The sequence below is a fragment of the Natator depressus genome, chromosome 7 (assembly GCF_965152275.1).
Source record: "Natator depressus isolate rNatDep1 chromosome 7, rNatDep2.hap1, whole genome shotgun sequence".
NCBI lineage: Eukaryota > Metazoa > Chordata > Testudines > Cheloniidae > Natator > Natator depressus.
This window is the reverse complement of record NC_134240.1, coordinates 118,983,395-119,003,590: the sequence shown is the minus strand read 5'-3', so window position 1 is coordinate 119,003,590 and position 20,196 is coordinate 118,983,395. Positions and strand designations below refer to the sequence as shown.

The 20,196-nt window shown below is 43.4% G+C and overlaps 1 protein-coding gene across 2 annotated transcripts in view; it reads left to right on the top strand.

Moving 5' to 3' along the window:
* NEURL1 (neuralized E3 ubiquitin protein ligase 1) overlaps positions 1-20,196 on the top strand; it is a 260,957-nt gene that overhangs the window by 163,605 nt on the left and 77,156 nt on the right. For both annotated transcript variants that reach the window (XM_074959425.1, XM_074959426.1), the window contains exons 2-3: positions 14,738-14,979; positions 18,867-19,188. In XM_074959425.1, coding sequence (XP_074815526.1) covers positions 14,738-14,979; positions 18,867-19,188 — 564 coding nt within the window. The remainder of the gene's footprint in view (positions 1-14,737; positions 14,980-18,866; positions 19,189-20,196) is intronic.

The window sequence follows — 20,196 nt, the reverse complement described above, 5'->3', positions numbered from 1 at the left end:
ATCTATGCAATGATTTTTTAGAGATGTGATTTTTATAATCTTCAGCAACACACTAATGAAATATATTTAAAGAACATTTTAAACTAAGGTCCTGTAGACTAACATGTTCAAAGTAAATATGACAGTAATGCACAACTGTATTTGTCAGTAAATTCAGAAACTGACAGTATATACCTGAGGGTTGGCAAATGCCTGTTAAATGGTTTCATTACCACTCGAATGGCTCTTTAACAATTTTAATGACAGGTTTCAGAGTAACAGCCATGTTAGGCTGTATTCGCAAAAAGAAAAGGAGGACTTGTGGCACCTTAGAGACTAACCAATTTATTTGAGCATAAGCTTTCGTGAGCTACAGCTCACTTCATCGGATGCATACTGTGGAAAGTATAGAAGATCACAAGACCATCACAAGGCCTAATAACATCAGCCACACTATCAGAGGCTCGTTCACCTGCAAATCCACCAATGTGATATATGCCATCATGTGCCAGCAGTGCCCCTCTGCCATGTACATTGGTCAAACTGGACAGTCTCTACGTAAAAGAATAAATGGACACAAATCAGATGTCAAGAATTATAACATTCATAAACCAGTCGGAGAACACTTCAATCTCTCTGGTCACGCGATTACAGACATGAAAGTTGCGATATTACAACAAAAAAACTTCAAAACCAGACTCCAGCGAGAGACTGTTGAATTGGAATTCATTTGCAAATTGGATACAATTAACTTAGGCTTGAATAGAGACTGGGAGTGGCTAAGTCATTATGCAAGGTAACCTATTTCCCCTTGTTTTTTCCTACCTTCCCTCCCCCCCCCCCCCAGACGTTCTTGTTAAAGCCTGGATTTGTGCTGGAAATGGCCCACCTTGATTATCATACACATTGTAAGGAGAGTGATCACTTTAGATAAGCTATTACCAGCAGGAGAGTGGGTTTGGGGGGGGGGGGGAGAAAACCTGGATTTGTGCTTGAAATGGCCCAACTTGATTATCATACACATTGTAAGGAGAGTGATCACTTTAGATAAGCTATTACCAGCAGGAGTGTGGGGTGGGGGGAGAGAAAACCTTTTGTAGTGGTAAACACCCATTTTTTCATGCTTTGTGTGTGTAAAAAGATCTTCTATACTTTCCACAGTATGCATCCGATGAAGTGAGCTGTAGCTCACGAAAGCTTATGCTCAAATAAATTGGTTAGTCTCTAAGGTGCCACAAGTACTCCTTTTCTTTTAACAGTTTTAATGTTGTACTAATAGGTCTGGCAGGCTTTTTCACTTTTAAGTACTAGATCGCGCCAGGAGGAAGATTCACCAGGCTGCAGCAGCCAGCTGTGGTGGGAGCCTTCAGGAAGGGTCAGATTAGAACAGGGATAGGAAGAGGCAGGAGGGTGGACACTAAGACTCAGGGGTGCCCCAAATTTTCGGGTGCCCTACGCAACCCATATGTTGCGTATGCCTACGGACAGCCCTGATTATACATTGGTTTTACACTACTGTAATTAGACTAGTGTAGATCAGGAGTAAGTGAAAGCAGAACCAGGTCCTGTATATATTTACGTGTCATGGTTGCAGGGCTAACTGCACCTCTTGCCGGTCTCTCTTGAGTGCACCGCCTCAGGTGCCAGGCCTCATGGCTTTATCTCTCCACCAGTGGAATAGGCCAGGCCCCGGCTTGCAGTACCCAATGTGTCATCTGTGCTTTCCTGGAAGGTCTGACTTGGATGGCCACCTGTGATTGTTCCCTCCAGGAGCCAGTGGTATACAGTGATCAGAATGCTGCCTTAAAACCAAAAAAAAAAAAAATTTTTTTTAATTCTTTTTCTCCAAGTGCTTTGTTCTTACTGTTCCTATTAAAGAACAGAATCCATGCATGTCGCCCTTACCTAAAGCATGCCTTAGACAGGCCTTGCTTCTTCAGACACTCCAGTGGGCGCTTGTGTAACCTATGCCTGCTTGATGTGGCACTCTGTCCCACTCTAGTGGTGGCTAGACCAACTAGAGATTGATGAGCCTGCTACAGCCTTGGCTAAGAGACAGGTGTTGTTTAGCTCATCCGGTAGAGGCTCATGCATTAAGCTCCAAAGGTCCTAGCTGACAACGACCGGGGTCTGCCGGCATTGTACTTGTGTCAGTCTGGCTTCTCTGACCACTCCCCAACAGCTATTTCCTCTCCTGAGAGGGAAAATGTCCATTTTAATCCATGCCAAGTCCATATGTTCTTGACAGTTCCTGGGCTTTAGCCCTTCTGGACAAAACCAATCCAAGAGAGTCAGCAGGGTGTCGAGCCAGATTCCTCAGAGCCAGTGCCTCTACCATTGTCCTGTAACAACCCTCCAGTGTTTGCTAAGGGCTAGCTTATCTCGATCTGTTATTTTTCCTTCCTGCTTGTTTCCAGCCTGCTGTTACACTAAACCAATATATTGATTCAGTAAACAGCCTAATAACCAGATCAACGTACTGTATTCATAAATTATTACAGAGCAGCTCCAAGTCCGTCACAGCTGCTTCTTCCTTTCACCCTTTCCCTTAAAACAGTAAAGGTCAGACTGCAAACACTGTGGGTGAAATCCTGGTCCCATTGACATAAATGACTAAAGTCCCTTTTGAGGCCAGGTTTCCACCCCTTGTATCTGAGTGGCCATATTGTAATAGATCAGAGAGATTATGTGAAACTGCTTACCTTAACAAAATCTGTACAAGAATGTCTGGGTTTAATCATTTCTTACATGTGACCATCACAATGAATACGATGTAGGTGATGTTACAGGCGGAGGCATCTGAATGTGTATCACTGGTAATTTTGTGTATTTCATTTAAAGCGCCACATAGCGGCTGTTCTGTGGTGTCTTTGAAATGGGGCAGCAGTTTCAGTGTAGTATTTGCAGTGCTACTTCCTATCCTTGTTGGCTCTCCCAATAGAGGACAAAAATGATAATGGAGACTGAACTATCTTTGCACCCTAGATGGAAGCTTCAGATCAGGGTTTAATTTATTGATTGTCTCATCAGCTAGCCATAGTATCTAACCAGTGCTGAAAAGAACAAGGTTATGTTAACAAAAATCAGTATTATCCCCAGGGGAACGTCTGTTTAATAGGTTTAGAAATAAGCTTGCCCCACTCAAAAATAAATGTTAACTGGACTAAGTGAATGAGAAAAGGAGGCCAGTTGATCCTATAAGGATTATGACGGTAAGATCTCACCAGTGAAAGGTTTTAAAGGTACCTTTAATATTTTTCTTTGTCCCCAGTTTCCCCCAGTCTGGGCACTGTGCTGAACCGAAAGCAGAACCATCACTCCTTCCATAATACTGTGCCATTTTAATGACTAAATTGCTGTGAATGACTGCAAGAGACACTGAATAAACACTCCTCTAATGAATAGGAATAAGACACTTAATAATCAAACAGTACAGGTGTTGAAGATGCCAAGTTAAAACATTAATTTCACATTTATAAAGGGAAGGTTTTTTTCTTTTAAGCGGCTGGATTTGCTTTTGTTCTATACAACTAACAGCTGTCTGTTGAAAGATACCATCCCTTAGCTAACAAGGGAAGTCTAATCTTTTTGCTTAGCTAAAGCTTTCAGTTATTTTTCAGGCTTCAGGTGGAGAGCGAGAAGGGCCTGCCATTCTATCTGGTTAACATGTCCTTTCGCAAGAACATGGCCATTCTTTTGGGTGTACCTGTCTTGCCTAGCATAGTACGATAGACACTACTTGAGATCATGCAGCTTTGTTAGTAGATTGGTCTCCTTTAGACAAGCAGAGGACCGCAGAACTTTGACTCACAAACCTCTTGAGTCACTGGTGGGCATGTATGTTATTTGGAAGGGTAACTTTTGAGATGAGTCTTTAAACCATGGTCCCAGTATTGGTCTAGTCATAGTATGTCCCAACATCTATACTGGAAAATAGTAGGTGTGGGCTTCTGAAGTTTGATCAACTATCTTATTTGCCAGTATTGTGTATTCGTTGGTGCCGCAGAGCATGATGTGGCAGAGCATGCAGTAGCAATTACTTTTGGCTGTACTCAGTACCATCTAGCTCACTATTATTTGTATTATAGTAACATCGAGAGGCACCAGTTGAGATCAGGTTCTCACTGTGGTAGGCACGGTACAACCACATAAGAAAAGACAGTCCCTGACCCAATGAGCTTACAATAAACAAGAGGTCGGAGGAGTAACAGAGAGATGAAATGACTCGCCAAAATATACTCCTGGGGGTCTGGGCGTGCGTGCCCACGTGATCACCGTCGGGGGTGCTGGGAGTGCGGGGCTGAGTGTATGTGCATGCCATCATGCAGCATGTCAGTGGCACAGCTGGAATATTCCACAGGCCTCCTTAATCCAAGTCCAGTACTATATCCACTAGGCCATACTGCTTCCTCAGGTCAGGTGTATAATCTGTCCTTCTATCATGTTGCCAAGGTGCACATAAAAAAAGTGAGAGAGAAATCACATGCCATTGAGGAGATCCAGTGAATGTAACTGGGAGAAGTACGTTTAAAAGAAGCAGAGAAGAACCCTGCTCAAATGTCCTAAGCATTTGTGTTCATGAGACAGCAGACATCTTATAAAATTGACGGAGTACTGAAGAAAATATAATGCTGTGTGAAAGAATCTGCTCAACCATAAAATAACTAGGGTTCCATTACTGCCCCCAGAGCATGGAAATTCCACCTGCCCTGCAGGAAGAGAACCTCTTTTATAGAGGAACTCAGTAATATTCAGTGGAATTCATCCTGCAGGGCAGAACATGCCTCTGGGGGCTGGGGACGGGAAGAAGTGGGATTTTAAAGCTCCAGGAAGGCAGAGAAAATCAGGGATAAATTGAAAAGCAGCTGAACCCTATGAAAAAAATCACCCTGGCAACCTGCTGATTGGGAAGTCATTTTTGAATTGATATTATTTAGTTGTAGGATGATAGTAACTCAAGGTCCCAGCCATATTCAGGCCCCACAGTGCTGAGCTCCATACAGACACTTAGTGGGGAACAGTTCCTGCCTTGAAGAGCTTACCACCCAAACAGAGCATGCTACCAAAAGATAGTAGGGGAAGAGGAGGCAGATCGAGGGGAAAAGACTTACTCAAATCAATGGCCAAGATGGGAAGTAGAATGCAGGTCTTGTGCATCTGAGTTCTGTGCCCTGTCCATTGGACCACACTGTATTCCGTAGCCCCAAACTTCTGGGTAAGGATGATTCCATGTTCAGAGGTTCCCGAATCTTTAAATACACCCACAACATTTTGGGTAAGATGACACCTCCATTTCCATGGGGACCCTTTGCATTCCGAACAGCTGTTTGGTGTAGCTGTGCTTTTGACTAGAAATGGACGTGAGCTGTGACATTGAAATGTGGAGCTGAACTATTTCAGCGTTTTGAGTGGAGGTTCAGATCTAGCCCACAAAGTTAAAACCCCATCTAGCCTAATATTGAAGGTGATTTAGATCTGGTGTTCCAGTTTGAACCCATCTATGTTGGCCTTTGTCTATTTAGCATTAAGAACATAAGAACGGCCATACTGGGTCAGACCAAAAGTCCATCTAGCCCAGTATCCTGTCTTCCGACCGTGGCCAATGCTACATGCCCCAGAGGGAATGAACAGAACAGGTAATCATCAAGTGATCCATTCCCTTTCACTCATTCCCAACTTCTGGCAAACACAGGCTTGGGACACCATCCCCGCCCATCCTGGTTAATAGCCATTGATGAACCTATCCTCCATGAATGTATCTAGTTCTTTTTTGAACCCTATTATAGTCTTGGCCTTCACAACATCCTCTGGTGAGGAGTTCCACAGGCTGACTGTGTGTTGTGTGAAAAAATACTTCCTTCTGTTTGTTTTAAACCTGCTGCCTATTAATTTCATTGGGTGACCCCTAATTCTTGTGTTATGAGAAAGCGTAAATAACACTTCTTTATTTACTTTCTCCACACCAGTCATGATTTTATAGACCTCTCTCATATCCCCCCTTAGTCATCTTTTTTCCAAACTGAAAAGTTCCAGTCATATTAATCTCTCTCATCTGGCAGCCTTTTCATACCCCTAATCATTTTTGTTCCTCTTTTCTGAACTTTTTCCAATTCCAATATATCTTTTTTGAGATGGGGTGACAACATCTGCACGTAGTATTCAAGATGTGGGTGTACCATGGATTTATATAGAGGCAATATGATATTTTCTGTCTTATTATCTATTCCTTTCTTAATGATTCTCAATATTCTGTTTGCTTTTTTGACTGCCACTGCACATTTATTGGATGTTTTCAGAAAACTATCCACAATGACTCCAAGATCTTTCTTGAGTGGTAACAGCTAATTTAGATCCCAACATCTCATTTAGACCTCATCTGACACATACCAAACTATGTACTTTTCCTTCTGGAAATGTGTAGTTTTTGTCTTGGTAATTATATGTTCAGTAGTAACCCCTGGTGACAATGACCTGGCAGTGTCAAAAGAGTAGTAAACCTTTAAGAGGGATGGAGTTGTTCTTAAACACTTTACTTGGTGTACTAGGCACAGGGAGACTTAGACTCACATTGGAGACATGCAGTTTCTTGCTCCATCAAGAACAAAAAACATGTTTGCTGTGGCAAAGTAGGAAAACCTATTAGTCCTTTATAGTATTTTTACAATTCCCCCACATCCCTCACACTCTTTCCTGAGGCAGTTTACACGTGGGAAAATTGGTTTTGAGACCCGTTTTGAGTTTCCCTTGCCCATGAGCTACTGTTCATGTTCAGTAATGTGTCTATCTTGTAGTTTGCCATGAATTCTTGAAGGCAAAATCTGAAGCTCTAGAACAAGAAATGATCATAGTTTCTTCCCAGGCTTTTACTAACAATCACGTTGATCCTTTCGGTATCTTGGTATACATACGTGGGTAACGTATCAAGGAGCAGAAATGCAGTTCATTGATCCCTTTGAGGCTTCATCTCACTAATCTTAATTCTCCACAGTGGAAATTGTCTCCCTATTCTCCAACCCATCGGCAACTTCTTTCTGATTGCAGCACGCTTGCTCTTCCAGGGCAGGGATCTCTTGTTTCTGCAGCATAAACACACTGCCAGAGCAAGACGTTCTCTCACGCAACCCTATTTCTCATGCGTTTTTTTTTTACACGTGTTCTCTTTCTTCCCTTCCTGTCTTTGTTATATATGTCATGGTGCAGCCTGATAGATTACAAATCACACTTTAACCTTCTTCAGATGAGAAGATAACAATCATAACTCTCCCTTTCTGCCTGGGTCTATTCCTTCTCACTGTAACTAGTCTGCAAGGAAAATTACCTTCACCTTATTCCCAAATAAATCTGTTAGTCTCTAAGGTGCCACCGGACTCCTTATTGTTTTTGTGGATACAGGCTAACACGGCTACCCCTCTGATACTTGGTACCTTCATCTCTGTTACTGGTACTCCTCAGCTTTTTTCTCTTCCTCTGCAGCTGGACACGGAATTGTTTTCTCCAGTTCCTGCTTGCATGGCAGTCGCTGTGACGTGCTTGCAATCACTTCTCTTCAGGTTTTACACCCAAGACCATTATCTCTAACTGTCTCTTGATTCTAACTCTCTGCAAAGCACTTCTTGAATGCCTTGTAGGTGGGATGTTATCTGAAATGAACTTTTTTTTGTTCTCCACACAGTATCACACAAACAATGTCAGTCGAAACAATTTCAATAGGAAAAATGTTCTTAAAAAAACAAACCAACCCTTAAGCAACCTTTTTGATAAACAACCCCTTTTTTCATAGCCAAATTTCCACAGCGCACGGGTGCTTCTGGGGAAGAATGCTAACAGGCTTCGTGAGTGCATTTTATTAAGCTGAGAACATCAAGAGCTCAGATGTATCTGAATTTTATAAATCATGGTACGCCTGATTGTGCCCCTGAAGTCCATGATTGGAGGGTCATCTGTCACAAGTAGAAGGGGAAGTCAGCCACTTCTGCGGCAGTGTCCCCCTCTGCCAGTTCATCAGGAGTCCATGAAGGCCCCTCCGCAGATCTGGGAATGCATGGGGGTAGGGGGGATCCGCTCACTGTCTCCCTACTGGTGTTGCAGAGATCAAGGCAGAAATGTGGTACAGCTCTAGCATGTTTTCACAGTGGGAGAGCTGCTGGCTCCAATGGAGACATGTTGCCAAAGAGAGTGGGCAGGAAGAAGGGCACACAGAAGGGCCTACAAATGGACCAAGCCTCCTTGTCTTCACCTGGAATTAGTGCAGGTTCCATGGAATCTGTGGGTTTGTGGCCTGTGACTCCGTCCTCCAACACACGAGTATGGAGAAATGTGCAAAAGGCCCACCTCCCAAAGGTTTCCTCCCTCTTCGTCTCCTCCCTTGGATGTTCCTACAAAACCGAGCATTTGGTTTCTGTGTTAACTTCTGAAATGACTCTGTGTAGCTTGAAAGCTTGTCTCTCTCACAAGTTGGTCCAATAAAAGATATTACCTCACCCAAAATGTCTCTCTAATATCCTGGGACCGACATGGCTATAACAACATTGCATTCAGCAGCCTCTGTCAGGTGTGATGTGAAAATTTTGGTCTGTCCTGATTTTTATTCATCACAGTGGGGCAGATGCTGATCTCAGCAATGCTGTTGTAAATCTGGAGGAAACCTGCTCAAGTCAATGGCGTTTCTCTGTATTTGTAGCAATTTGGCAGATACAAATACCTGGGGTGGTGTCTTAGTACAGTTGTGATTTTGTTCTTGTGACCTGTTGTCTTGTGGCATTTGTGGAGGCCCTGGGGGATACAGGCTGTTGTTATAATTATAACGTGTCATCATAACACCATCTTGTTACTTGGGAGTGTTACTCCCTTGCTGGTTTACAAGTCACACTGTGTAGTAAGAACCTTGCATTGTCCTTGAGCAAGCTCTCAAGTTTCCACCTTCTCTCAAATCTACCTTTCTTTGCAAAGTTTGTTTCTGAGCATCTGTTCCCGTCTTCCTTAGCCCTGGTCTACACTGGGGGTTGGGGGGATCAATCTAAGTTGGGGCGATCAATCTAAGTTATGCAACTTCAGCTTCGTGAATAACGTAGCTGAAGTCAACGTACTTAGACCTACTCACCACGGTGTCTTCACTATGGTGAGTCGACTGCTGCCGCTCCCCCGTCGACTCCGCCTGCACCTCTCGCGGCGGTGGAGTACAGGAGTCGATGGGAGAGCACTCGGGGGTAGATTTATCGCGTCTAGACTAGACATGATAAATCGATCCCCGCTGGATCGATCGCTGCCCACCAATCTGGCGGGTAGTGTAGGCGTACCCTAAGATACGTTGGAGCAGAGCTTGATGAGCCAGATTCTCAGCTGCTATGACTCCACTGATGTCAACAGAGCTATGCCTGTTTGTATCAGCTGAGAATCTGGCCTTACAAATTTAACTTAATTCCATATCACACAGTTGAACCATGTGGGGGGCGGGATCTAAAATTACTGTATACATCACGTGAGCAGTAGTGTTTGCAATCAGCATGCAGAATATCATAGTGATTTTTAATCTGGGAATATGGAGAAGTTCAGACTGTGGATCAGGCCTCAGTGCTTTTAACAAAGGGTTTCTGTTAGGTGTACTCAGCCAAATCCTGACATGCTAGTATAGCCCCCTTGATGGTGTTCGCTACGCATGCTCCTCTGTGCCCAATCCATAGGGGGATGTGTCTGCTGCAGTCTCCAACTACAGAGGCCACCTCTGTTAGGTTAAGCTGTAGATACTCATGGTTTTAGCTCTGAAGATCTGTGGTCTTGGCCAAGACAGTGGCCATCACACTAACTCACTTTTGGAATGGAAGTTTTGCCCCAGAAAAAAATGAGTAAGGACCTTAGTATCTGGCCCATCACTACCATTATTACTGCAAGGCACCAACCATATTAATGTCTGGGCACGCTTTTTTATTAAGGACCGTTTCCTGAGGTCCTTACTCAGGCAAACTTCCATTGAATTGGAGTCTTCCCTGAGTAAGGACCCAAAGATTTTGTCCTTAAATAAGGTATGGGAGAAGGGAATCGCCTTCTCTATTTGTATTGATAACCTGTTGCATGTGGATTCTATTACCAAGTCAACTTTCTCTATTCCTGAGGGTTGTGATCTTGTGGGTTGCACTGAGTGTCTGTTTGAAATGCAAAGGTCACATTATGAGCCTTTCAGGCATTGCTCTAAGATGGTTTCATTCCTGTTTGCTTTCTGCAGTGCCAAATTGTCACTGTAAATAAGTGTTCTACTAATATTGTTTCTGTAGAATCGCACAACTCCCTAGGGCTGTGTAATTCTCCTACAGCAGATGCATTGGACATATGCAGCATTGTTATTGGAGCCTGTTTAGAAAACTGTGAGCAGTTTTGGTCATTCCATTTCCATGTTTTAAAAGGGCATGATGTCCCTCAGAGAGCTACAGCCGTTCTTATAATCATGGCAATAAGATTAAAGCTTTCGGCTTCTCAATGCAAGTCTAGTACAATGTTTCCAAATCCTTTTTATGTCCTTGAGTTTGAATGTTAAACTTGTTGGCAGATATGGCTGGATCATAACGAATCATGCTGGGCTGTAGGGCCAGAAAAGAATACTTGGTTCACCTAATCTGACCCATTTCATTTATCAGGATTACACACTGCCTCATTCTCACTATCTTATCCTCTCTTCTGTTTGAATCACCACAGTGAAAATGACTTCACTCCTGGAAATCTGTTCAACTGCTAAATTCCTCTCACTGTCTAGAATTATTTCTTAACAGCTAACCTAAACACTTCCTTCCCTAGCTTTCTGCCATTGCTCCTTTCCTGCCATCTTCCAAGGTGGTGAATAATTCCCTTTCATCGTAATATATTACTCTTGAAGGTATTTATAGTCTGTAATCATGTCAGCCCTCACTCTTTTCTACAGTAGACACAGCTCTCCCTATCACTCCCCCTTTGTCTTGTCCTTGACTTTTCCGAGACGGATCCTGATGTTTTGTTTAGGTTCTTTTACTCTGCTTTTAACTGTGGTGTCTGAAGCCAATGAGACCTTTGAGTGTGATCAACTCCTAATGACTTACTTCGGGGTCACACAGTGAAGTTAGGTGGGATCACTTCAGCCAGCCAGAAAAGGCAGCTTGAAATGATGACCTTATTTCCTGTTACTTTCTTCTCTTTCACACACATGTATCTTTTGGAAACCGACTCACAGAGGTGTGTGAAAATTTCAGACAAAACTAGAAATGGTCAAAACCAGAATTTTTCATATCTCGCCGTAAATTTTCAAAAATGGTCCATTTTTGTGGAAAAAGCAATTGAAATTTTGTAGGGTTTTCCACCAAAACCAGGAACTTTGTGTAAAAATGGGGAAATTCTCACTCCTGAGCAAAAAAACCACAATTCAGTATTTCTTTAAGGTAAACATCAGTTCACCTGGTAAACATCTTATATTTGCCATTTTTAATTTGCAAATTTTACAGCAAATGAAATAGAAAATTTGATATGCCTCAGAATGGAATAGCAAAAATGTTCATAAAAAGGAGTACTTATGGCACCTTAGAGGCCACAAGTACTCCTTTTCTTTTTGCGAATACAGACTAACACGGCTGCTACTCTGAAAAATGTTCATGTAAACTTCTGTAGGGAAAATTTCACTCTGATGCAGCTTTGTCAATGCAGCTTTCCGCAAGGTGGATCTAGCTTTTGGGAATCTGTCATTTTACCAATAAAGTTAACTTAATTGACTTTAAATTAGCTAGAAACCAAATAATTTACTATATTCTCTCAAAAGAACTGGGAGCACATGGCCCATTGCACAAATGGCAAAAAGACTATGCATATTTTAGAGGAGTCATAGAAGATAGAGATGGAGTTCCTCACCTGGAATACTGTGTTCAGTTCTAGTCACCCTGGCCCAGACCCTCAAAAATATCTAGGCGCCTAACTCCCATCCATGGGATCTGGGCCTTTGAGGATCTGGGCCTCTGTTGTTAAGGAGGATATAGCAGAAATAGAAAGGCAACTAAGGGATGAGCAATGAGAAAAATTAGAGGCCTGGAAAAAATTAGAGGCCTCTCTTCCATCTGAAGAGAGATTGAAATGACTGGGGTTGTTTACTTTAGAAAGGAGACCAATGAGCAGACACAATAAAAGTATATAAAATACTGAATAGTATAGATAAGGTAGATCGGGTACTATCTCATAATACAAGAACAAGGGGGTGTTCAATGAGATTGAAAGGAAGCAGATTGAAAACTGATACAAGAAAATATTTTTTCACAGAGTACACATTTAGCCTTAGGAACTCATCGCCACAAGATATCACTGAGGCCAAGAATGTAGTAGAATTCAAAAAAGGATTGGACATTTATATGGATAACCAGAGTTACGATTTTTTTAAAATCTAAGAGTTTTAGAAGGGGTGTAAATCCTCATGCTTCAGGGCCTTTAACTACATACGGGTTTAGGAAGAAACCTCCACAGCTTATTCCATATCTGCCTACTGCAGGGTTTTCTGCACCTTCCTCTGAAATACCTGGCACTGTCAGAGCAAGATACTGGACTGCATACACCCCATCAGTCATATTACATCTGACCAACATTCCTGTAGAAAATACTAATCTCTATCTCTCTCTTGTTGGCTGCTCCACCTGTGCTTTCCCCATACTTTTCCAGCTGCCGTTCCCCACACACACTCCACACGCAAACTGTTACTTCTGCAAGCCACCTGCTCCCAATCCATTGGGTCAAATAATCAAGTATTTTCAATTGGTATTCTTTATCTGATTTCTATGAACATCCTTGCCCCGCCCCCATGCCCACACACCAGGCTGTGTATGAGAAAAAGAGACAGATGACTTACTCTCAATATAATGAGTGTTTTGTGTTGAAAGTGCTGTGTGTTTTGTATGTCCCCCAGTCCCTCTCTCTGCTAAAGCAGGATTATTACCTACAGCCATTTTCTTCGCCTGTACATACCTGGTCTAGTTTTACAAGTCCTAGATTTTGGCATTTCTGCCACATCTGTAGGTAGTAGTGAGAAAATGATGAAAGGGTGAATTAAGAGCAATTTGGGTCTGCATCTAGACTAGCAAAGGGGCTGAGTTACAGTTCTGATTAGAATCAAAACTTTTCCAAAGTTTGGGGATTTGGTTCAGACCCAGTACAATAACAGACTTAAGAAACCAAGTCTAGATACAGATTTGAACTACCACAATGTCTGGAAAGAGTGGGGTCCAGTTCTGATGATCTATTACTGTCTAGATTAGAGATAATGCATAATTATAGTTTTGCCCAAGTAATTTTTATGACTCTGCGGTACTCATACAAAAACACCATTGTGGCCAACTAAACTACCCAAGGAGTTTTCATTTGATGCTTACTTCCATGTAGCCCATGCAGTCTGAAGGTTACAGAATTTATTATTGATATTTAGTTGTGTGTAATTTATGAAATAAACTGACACAGCAGGATGGCATTGTTAACACATGAGTTAACATTGCTTTGGTTGTGTTTCTCATGTACCATCAAATCAATTTATTTCTGTTGACATTCTGTCTCTTATTTCTATGGACCCTTCCACCAGTGTACATATACACAGTATTGTGCATGTGGAGAAAGAAGCAGATGACTTGTTCTTGACATAATGATTGTTTTGTGTTCAAACTGCTGCATGCTTTGTATGTTATGAAGAAACGAAGATGAATCATTCATTCATGAACCAATAAAGCTACTGCAGTGACCAGGTCAATTAATTGATAAACTGTCTCTTTGGATCCCTGGCTAGACATGCACATAATCCCTGCCCTGCTTCATGCACCTCTTAGCTCCCCTGCTCCACCATAACCATTACCTCCTCATTCCTGAATGACGGTGTAAAAATGGTAGGTTTCAGAGTAGCAGCTGTGTTAGTCTGTATTCGCAAAAAGAAAAGGAGGACTTGTGGCACTCTAGAGACTAACAAATTTATTTGAGCATAAGCTTCATGCATCCAATGAAGTGAGCTGTAGCTCACAAAAGCTTATGCTGAAATAAATTTGTTAGTCTCTAAGGTGCCACAAGTACTCCTTTTATTTTTGGTGTAAAAATGGTAGCTCACCTAAGGTTGCAGCTGGTGACGTATGGGGGGAGAAAGCAGGGAGGAAGGATGTTGGTTGGTGCAGGAGACCAGCTGGGTTGGCAGTAGGAGGTTACTGGAACATGGCATTACAGAGTGTGAGTGGAGAGAGAGACAACGGGCAGGAGGACGCTGGATACAGCAGCATTTTGGGAGCAAACCAAGGGGAGGGACTGGTGGGGCTGCAGTTGGAAGGTAGGGGTGGCGGGACAGGTCAGGTGTAGGTGCATCTTGGTGGTGGATGGGCAGGGAAGCGGTCTGGAAGTGGGGACTACCAGCCATCTGTGCATGCATTCACCTGAATGGTATGCAGTTGCACGTGCACATTTGCAGGTAAATTTTCAGAACTGAGTTTTGACCTCTGTTTCTGAAAACGTGTCCCTGAAACTTTCCATGCACTCCGATGCTGAGCTGCTTTCCCCGTGTCATGCTCTGCATCATCAGACTGTCTAGAGGGCAGCTGTCTATATGGTTATAGACATTTATTATGTTCAAGATACTGTAGAAAGACTTTTTAGTGATTTACAGTGTAGGCATTGAGACTAGCTCTTATCTCACACTGCAGTTCCCTGTAAATTAGCCTTGTGATTTGGCACTGAGAGATTCCCATTATTACTCAGATCAGATTTAAAGTGTCACTTTTTTTTAACGCTGTCTCAGACTCTATAGGTGGACCCTTCCCGGCTTCCTCTCACCGATGCCACCACAAGCAGAAGCATTGTCTTCCCATCACGCAGTGCGGAGCTTTGTCAATCAGCCCGCTACTTTTCCATCCCCATGCCAAGGGGTCCCAGATCATCATGGACACGGCACAGAAGGCAGTGAAGCGGCAAGCCAGCTTCTGCAACGCCATTACCTTCAGCAACAGGCCTATCGTGATCTACGAGCAGGTCAGGTTAAAGGTGAGTAAATGACTCCTCCCTCATTGCTGTTGTAACAGCCTCAAGTACTGGCAGGAAAGACTAGGTGTAAAATATGAGTGAGTTATAGCAAAACCTGTATATAACATAGTTCCCAGAAAAGCATAGATGGGAGTCTGGGGTGAGGGAAGTATGGCTCATGGTAGTGAGTGTATATCAACACTGAGATAGGTTGCCCATTGGGGAGTCTTAGGTGTAGTACCAGACCTCTTGACACAAAGCACAGTCAACCTCTGGAACTCTTTGCCACAGCATGTTGTGAAGACTATAACAGGGTTCAAAAAAGAACTAGATAAGTTAATGGAGGATAGATCCATCAATAGCTATTAGTCAGGATGGGCAGGGATGGCGACCCTAGCCTCTGTTTGCCAGAAGCTGGGAATGGACAACAGAAGATGGATCACTCAGTGATTCACTGTTCTGTTCATTCCTTCTGGGGCATCTGGCATTGGCCCCTGTTGGAAGACAGGATACTTGGCTAGATGGATCTTTGGTCTGACCCAATATGACCATTCTTATGTTCCTATGTTTTCCATCCCATTCCTGGAACACAGAATCCTAGGCTCTTGGTCTCACAGACCTCGTGCCTGTGCCATCCTGGTGCTTTGTTAGTATTCTTATTAATTATTTCATTTATCATTGTGTCTAGGGACCCTAGTCATAGACCAGGACCCTACTTTGCTAGGTGCTGTACAGATGCAGAACAAAAAGACAGTCCCTGCCCCAAAGAACTTACAATATGACCAGAGAAAGGTATAGATAGATGGGACAATACAAGGAAATAATGAGACAATACCAGTCAGCATGACAGGCAGCACTGTCAGCGCACCAGCAGCCTAACCCTAGTTTCGGTTTATTTTTTTGTAGGCATCGCAGCAAAGGAGAATTTTAAGGAGGGATGTGACAGAGGGTAATATGGTCGCTTTGCCAGTGTTTTCAGGGAGCTCCTCCCAAGCATGAGGGGCAGCACATGAGAAAGCACAAATACGTTTGCTTGAAAATGTAACTAGTGGGCGATGGAGACTGGCACCATGGGCCGGTCGGAGGCGGGAATGGACATCTAGGTGGCGCATGAGAGATAAGTAGGATGGGTATAGGTCATGAAGGACCTGGAAAGTGAAGACAAGCAGCTTGTGTTTGATGTGATACAGAAAGGGGAGCCAGTAGAGGGATGCAGAGAGAAGGGTCAGATGATCAGAGTGATGGGCCAGGAGAATGATCTTTGCAGCAATGGGGATATGAGCAGGCCAAGATTGCATCTGTCAAGGTCAGAGAAGACAAGGTTGCAGAAATCCTGCTTCCTCACTGGGACCAGATTGATTCGCCTCCTTTGTGGAATGTGCACTGAAGGGCGACACAGATTGCTCCTTAGGGCTTCTCCTGGAGGACACCACTTCTCCTGGCCAGATATCCCTTTGCACCAAAGCCTTCACTCAAACCACATGCAGCCTGACTTGTAGATCATGTGCTCTTCCTTGTATTGAGAGCCGAAGGGGTTTAGTTACAGCTCTTTAGGGGCTGAACCACCTTTAGGGCACATCCAAAGGCTCGGAGGTTCTTCCTTTCAATTCAGATAAGACCTTAAAAGACTGAGTGTGTCTCTGAAATATCCAAAGCTCTTGGGTCTGCATATGTGGAACCTGAACTTGGAGCTGAGTGCTTCCTGAGAGGTGCCAAGCTTCCTCATTTATTCCCACTGAATTTAGTAGGAAATGAGAGCACTCAACACCTCTCTGGCTCTGGCCCTTGGGTGGAAAAATCCCTCACACAGGCTTCTATTCATTTTCTGTTTGGTTCTTCCTGCTTCCATGCAGGCTGGAAATGCAGCAGGACTGATCTAGTTGCATGGCATTTTTGGTCGGAAGCTGGGAAAAGCAGAGACAAATGACCCTGACAAATGATGAGATGGTTGGGATGGGAGATGAGAGTTAACTAATTATTTTGTTTTTGAAAAACCTCACCAAAGGTTTGCATTTTAGGCAAAGATTGTGGGTCATTCTATGTTTTGAACCAGTTCTCCTGTCCCTACCCAGGAAGCTCGATGTTTGTATTTGACCATGTATGTTAGGATTTTATCTTCCATAAAACGCACATGAAGGATTAGCGGGCAGGACTTTCATCTGTGCACAAGGGATTTATGAGTAGAGCTCCCACTGAAAGTAATGGGAATTTTGCACATGAATAATCAACAAGCATAAGCAGAAAAAGTGCTTTGGGGATTGACATAAATCTGAAGAATGCCTTTGCCTTTCTGTGTCTGTTTTCTGCTGAGTCCATTTCCAGCAGTCTTTCTTTCCTTTCTTTCCCCAAACTGCCATCTCTAAGCTTTTGTGTTTTCTATGTCAGATTCTCACCAACTTCTTTTCTATGCATCAAATCCTGCAGCTCCTCCTGTTCAGACAAAACTCTCACTACAGGACTGAGTGAGGGGCTGTGGGATTTGATCCTGTTTGCCAGATGTCATTTCAGAATTAGTCCTATACCCTTCTCTGCTGCTCTAAGTCTTCTAAGAAGCCCAGAGGGCAATGAATCCAGAGTTGTTCGGCAGGCCAGAGTGCCGGCAAGTGAAGATGTCCGGTATGATGCGGATCTGTGTTCTGATGGAGCTTCTCGGAGGTGGAATTCCAGGCAGTGGGTGTGGCTGGGGCTAGAGTTAGTGGATCTGTGGAGGTGGGATGTAGGAAGCAGCAGCCCCAGACTGCGGTAGCTGTCATGGAACACCTTAGCTACTGCTTGACAGTCTAGGCATAGCAGAGGCCTGTTCCCTCCCCATCCCATGCCCTGTGGACCTCCCAAGCCCGTCAGACAGGGGTGTTTGCTGAGTAGAGGATTTGGCCCATCATTAATCATTGCCTTTTTTTTTTTTAAGCAAAAATTAGTGTGTTTGGGTGTCCAGCTATGCAAATGCTTGGTAGGGTTTACACTAGATTTTAACCCTGATACTACCTATAGTTTACCTATAGTCAGCCTGTGTTGGCAACTGTTTATTTATAGGGCTGATGAATACAATGGGACATACTCCCTATATCGCCATATGAATATTTACTTGGGTAGCATGTGATTAGTGTAAAATATTGGCAAGAGATTGTGTAGCAAGTTGTACAATGAGGCCATAATTATCTAGGTTCCAGGAGGATTTAGGATTTGCAGTGAAATTGCTGCAATAAATAATCCCAGTTTTTCAGCGACGAATGGACTTCTGTCATTTCCAGTTTATATAGTTAATGTAATTAAATATGCTTTATTGCATTTTGCTGCATCCAAATCAGCTACCATAGGGCTGTGATGTCATCCCATCTGACAAGCTAAGCAGGTGCCAGATTGTTTTTTACGTAGCTGGGAGACCTCTTAGGAAAGCCTTAAGGTGCTGTAAGAAGCAGCAATGGTTTTCAGTAGGCACCCTGAGTCAAGAAAGAACCAATGCCCTAGCACAGTGCTATGGGCTGCTGGAGGTGTCGTCTTTCATATGAGATGTAAAATCCTCTGACCAGAAAAGATTTTTCGGCGCGTCTGCCAAGAGTAGGTTTGCCAGGCAGAATGTAATTACCCCAGAAATGGAATTTAGTTCGTGCGCCAGGGCTAATTATATTCCCCCTGTAGTTTTAACTTGATAGTCTCTTTTACTTTACGTCTTAACCTTTTCTGCAGTGTTGCTGTGTGCTGTTATGCAGATGCCATGTCCTACCCCAGAAGTGGCAAACATTTTTAGTGTTGGATTAAATTATTCTAGAACATACGGGACCCAATCCAGTGGGAGCTGAGAGTGCTCAGAACCATGCAGGAGGCCTTCAGGATGGCACGGCATGGAGCTCATAGCCTGTAAAGTGCTATTGGAATACAAGATGTTCTTATTGCTGTTATCTTTGCAGATAACAAAGAAGCAGTGTTGCTGGAGTGGGGCTCTCCGACTCGGATTTACTTCCAAGGATCCCTCCCGGATTAATCCTGACACATTGCCAAAGTATGCTTGCCCGGACTTGGTTTCCCAGAGTGGATTCTGGGCCAAGGCCCTTCCAGAAGAGTTTGCAAATGAAGGAAACATCATAGCATTCTGGGTGGACAAAAAGGGCCGGGTGTTTTATCGGGTCAATGACTCTGCTGCAATGTTGTTCTTCAGTGGGGTGAGGATCACGGAACCCCTGTGGGCTTTGATTGACGTATACGGACTCACCCGTGGGGTGCAGCTATTAGGTACGTACCTTTCTGAAAGTGCTATTTCTTGACTTGAGTGCTTAGAGTCTATGTACCTATGTTCTACAGCTAAGAAATGAAGCTGGACAAATCCCAGTGATAAATTAGCCAGGTACTGTCTGTCCAGTAGATTTAAAAAAAATCCCACTCACTGTACCAAGTCTGCTGTTGAGAAAGGAAAAGGTTGTTAAATTCCATCAGGGTAAATCTTACAATCTGAACCCATAATAGTGTGTTTAAAGCTAAGCAAACATTTATTATAGGAGTGGGAGGGTGGGAAACAATAAATCACGAGCAACTATAAGTAAATAAAGGAATTTCTGCCAAGAGAACTTGCACCAATGAAACTACATTGGTGCACGTGCTGCAGTGTGGAATGTACCTTATAAAACGTCCTCTATCTTATTTGCTTTCCCAGTTATGTGGTGGGGAAATGCATTTTATTGCTTATGTGTAATTCCTTCTCTGATGGCAATACCATGATTCTCTGGGTGGGTAAGTGGGAGATTTATAGCTCATGCCATCCACATATTCTGGGATAAGCAGTTGTTATGTAGTGGAAAACATTGTTTTCAAAATATTAGCTCAAAGGAACTGGATCCATTCTCTGGACCCAAAAGATTGGAAACATGGTTGGGGGTGTGGTATGAGAGGTGCCGAGCAACCTCATCTCTGAAAGAATCCAGTGGGAATTGTGGAAGTTTGGCCCCCTCAAGGAGGTGATCAGGCTCCAAGTTTGGAGACCCAAGAGCTCTGGACATCCCAGCTTTGAGGGTCTTTTCTGAACAGAATGGAAGTACCTCCAAGGGTACCTCCAAGGGTCCTAACCTGTGGTAACTGGCATGAGGTAAAATCCGATCGAAGACAGAGAGTTTGTAGTTTTAACACAAGTTAGCAGGTTGAGGTAAAGCCTATGGAGAAGCCTAGGGTTTGCCCTGCTAACTTGTGGAAAACTACAGACTGCCTCCAGTTGGATTTTGCCTTGTGTTAGTTATCTTGTGTTAGCTA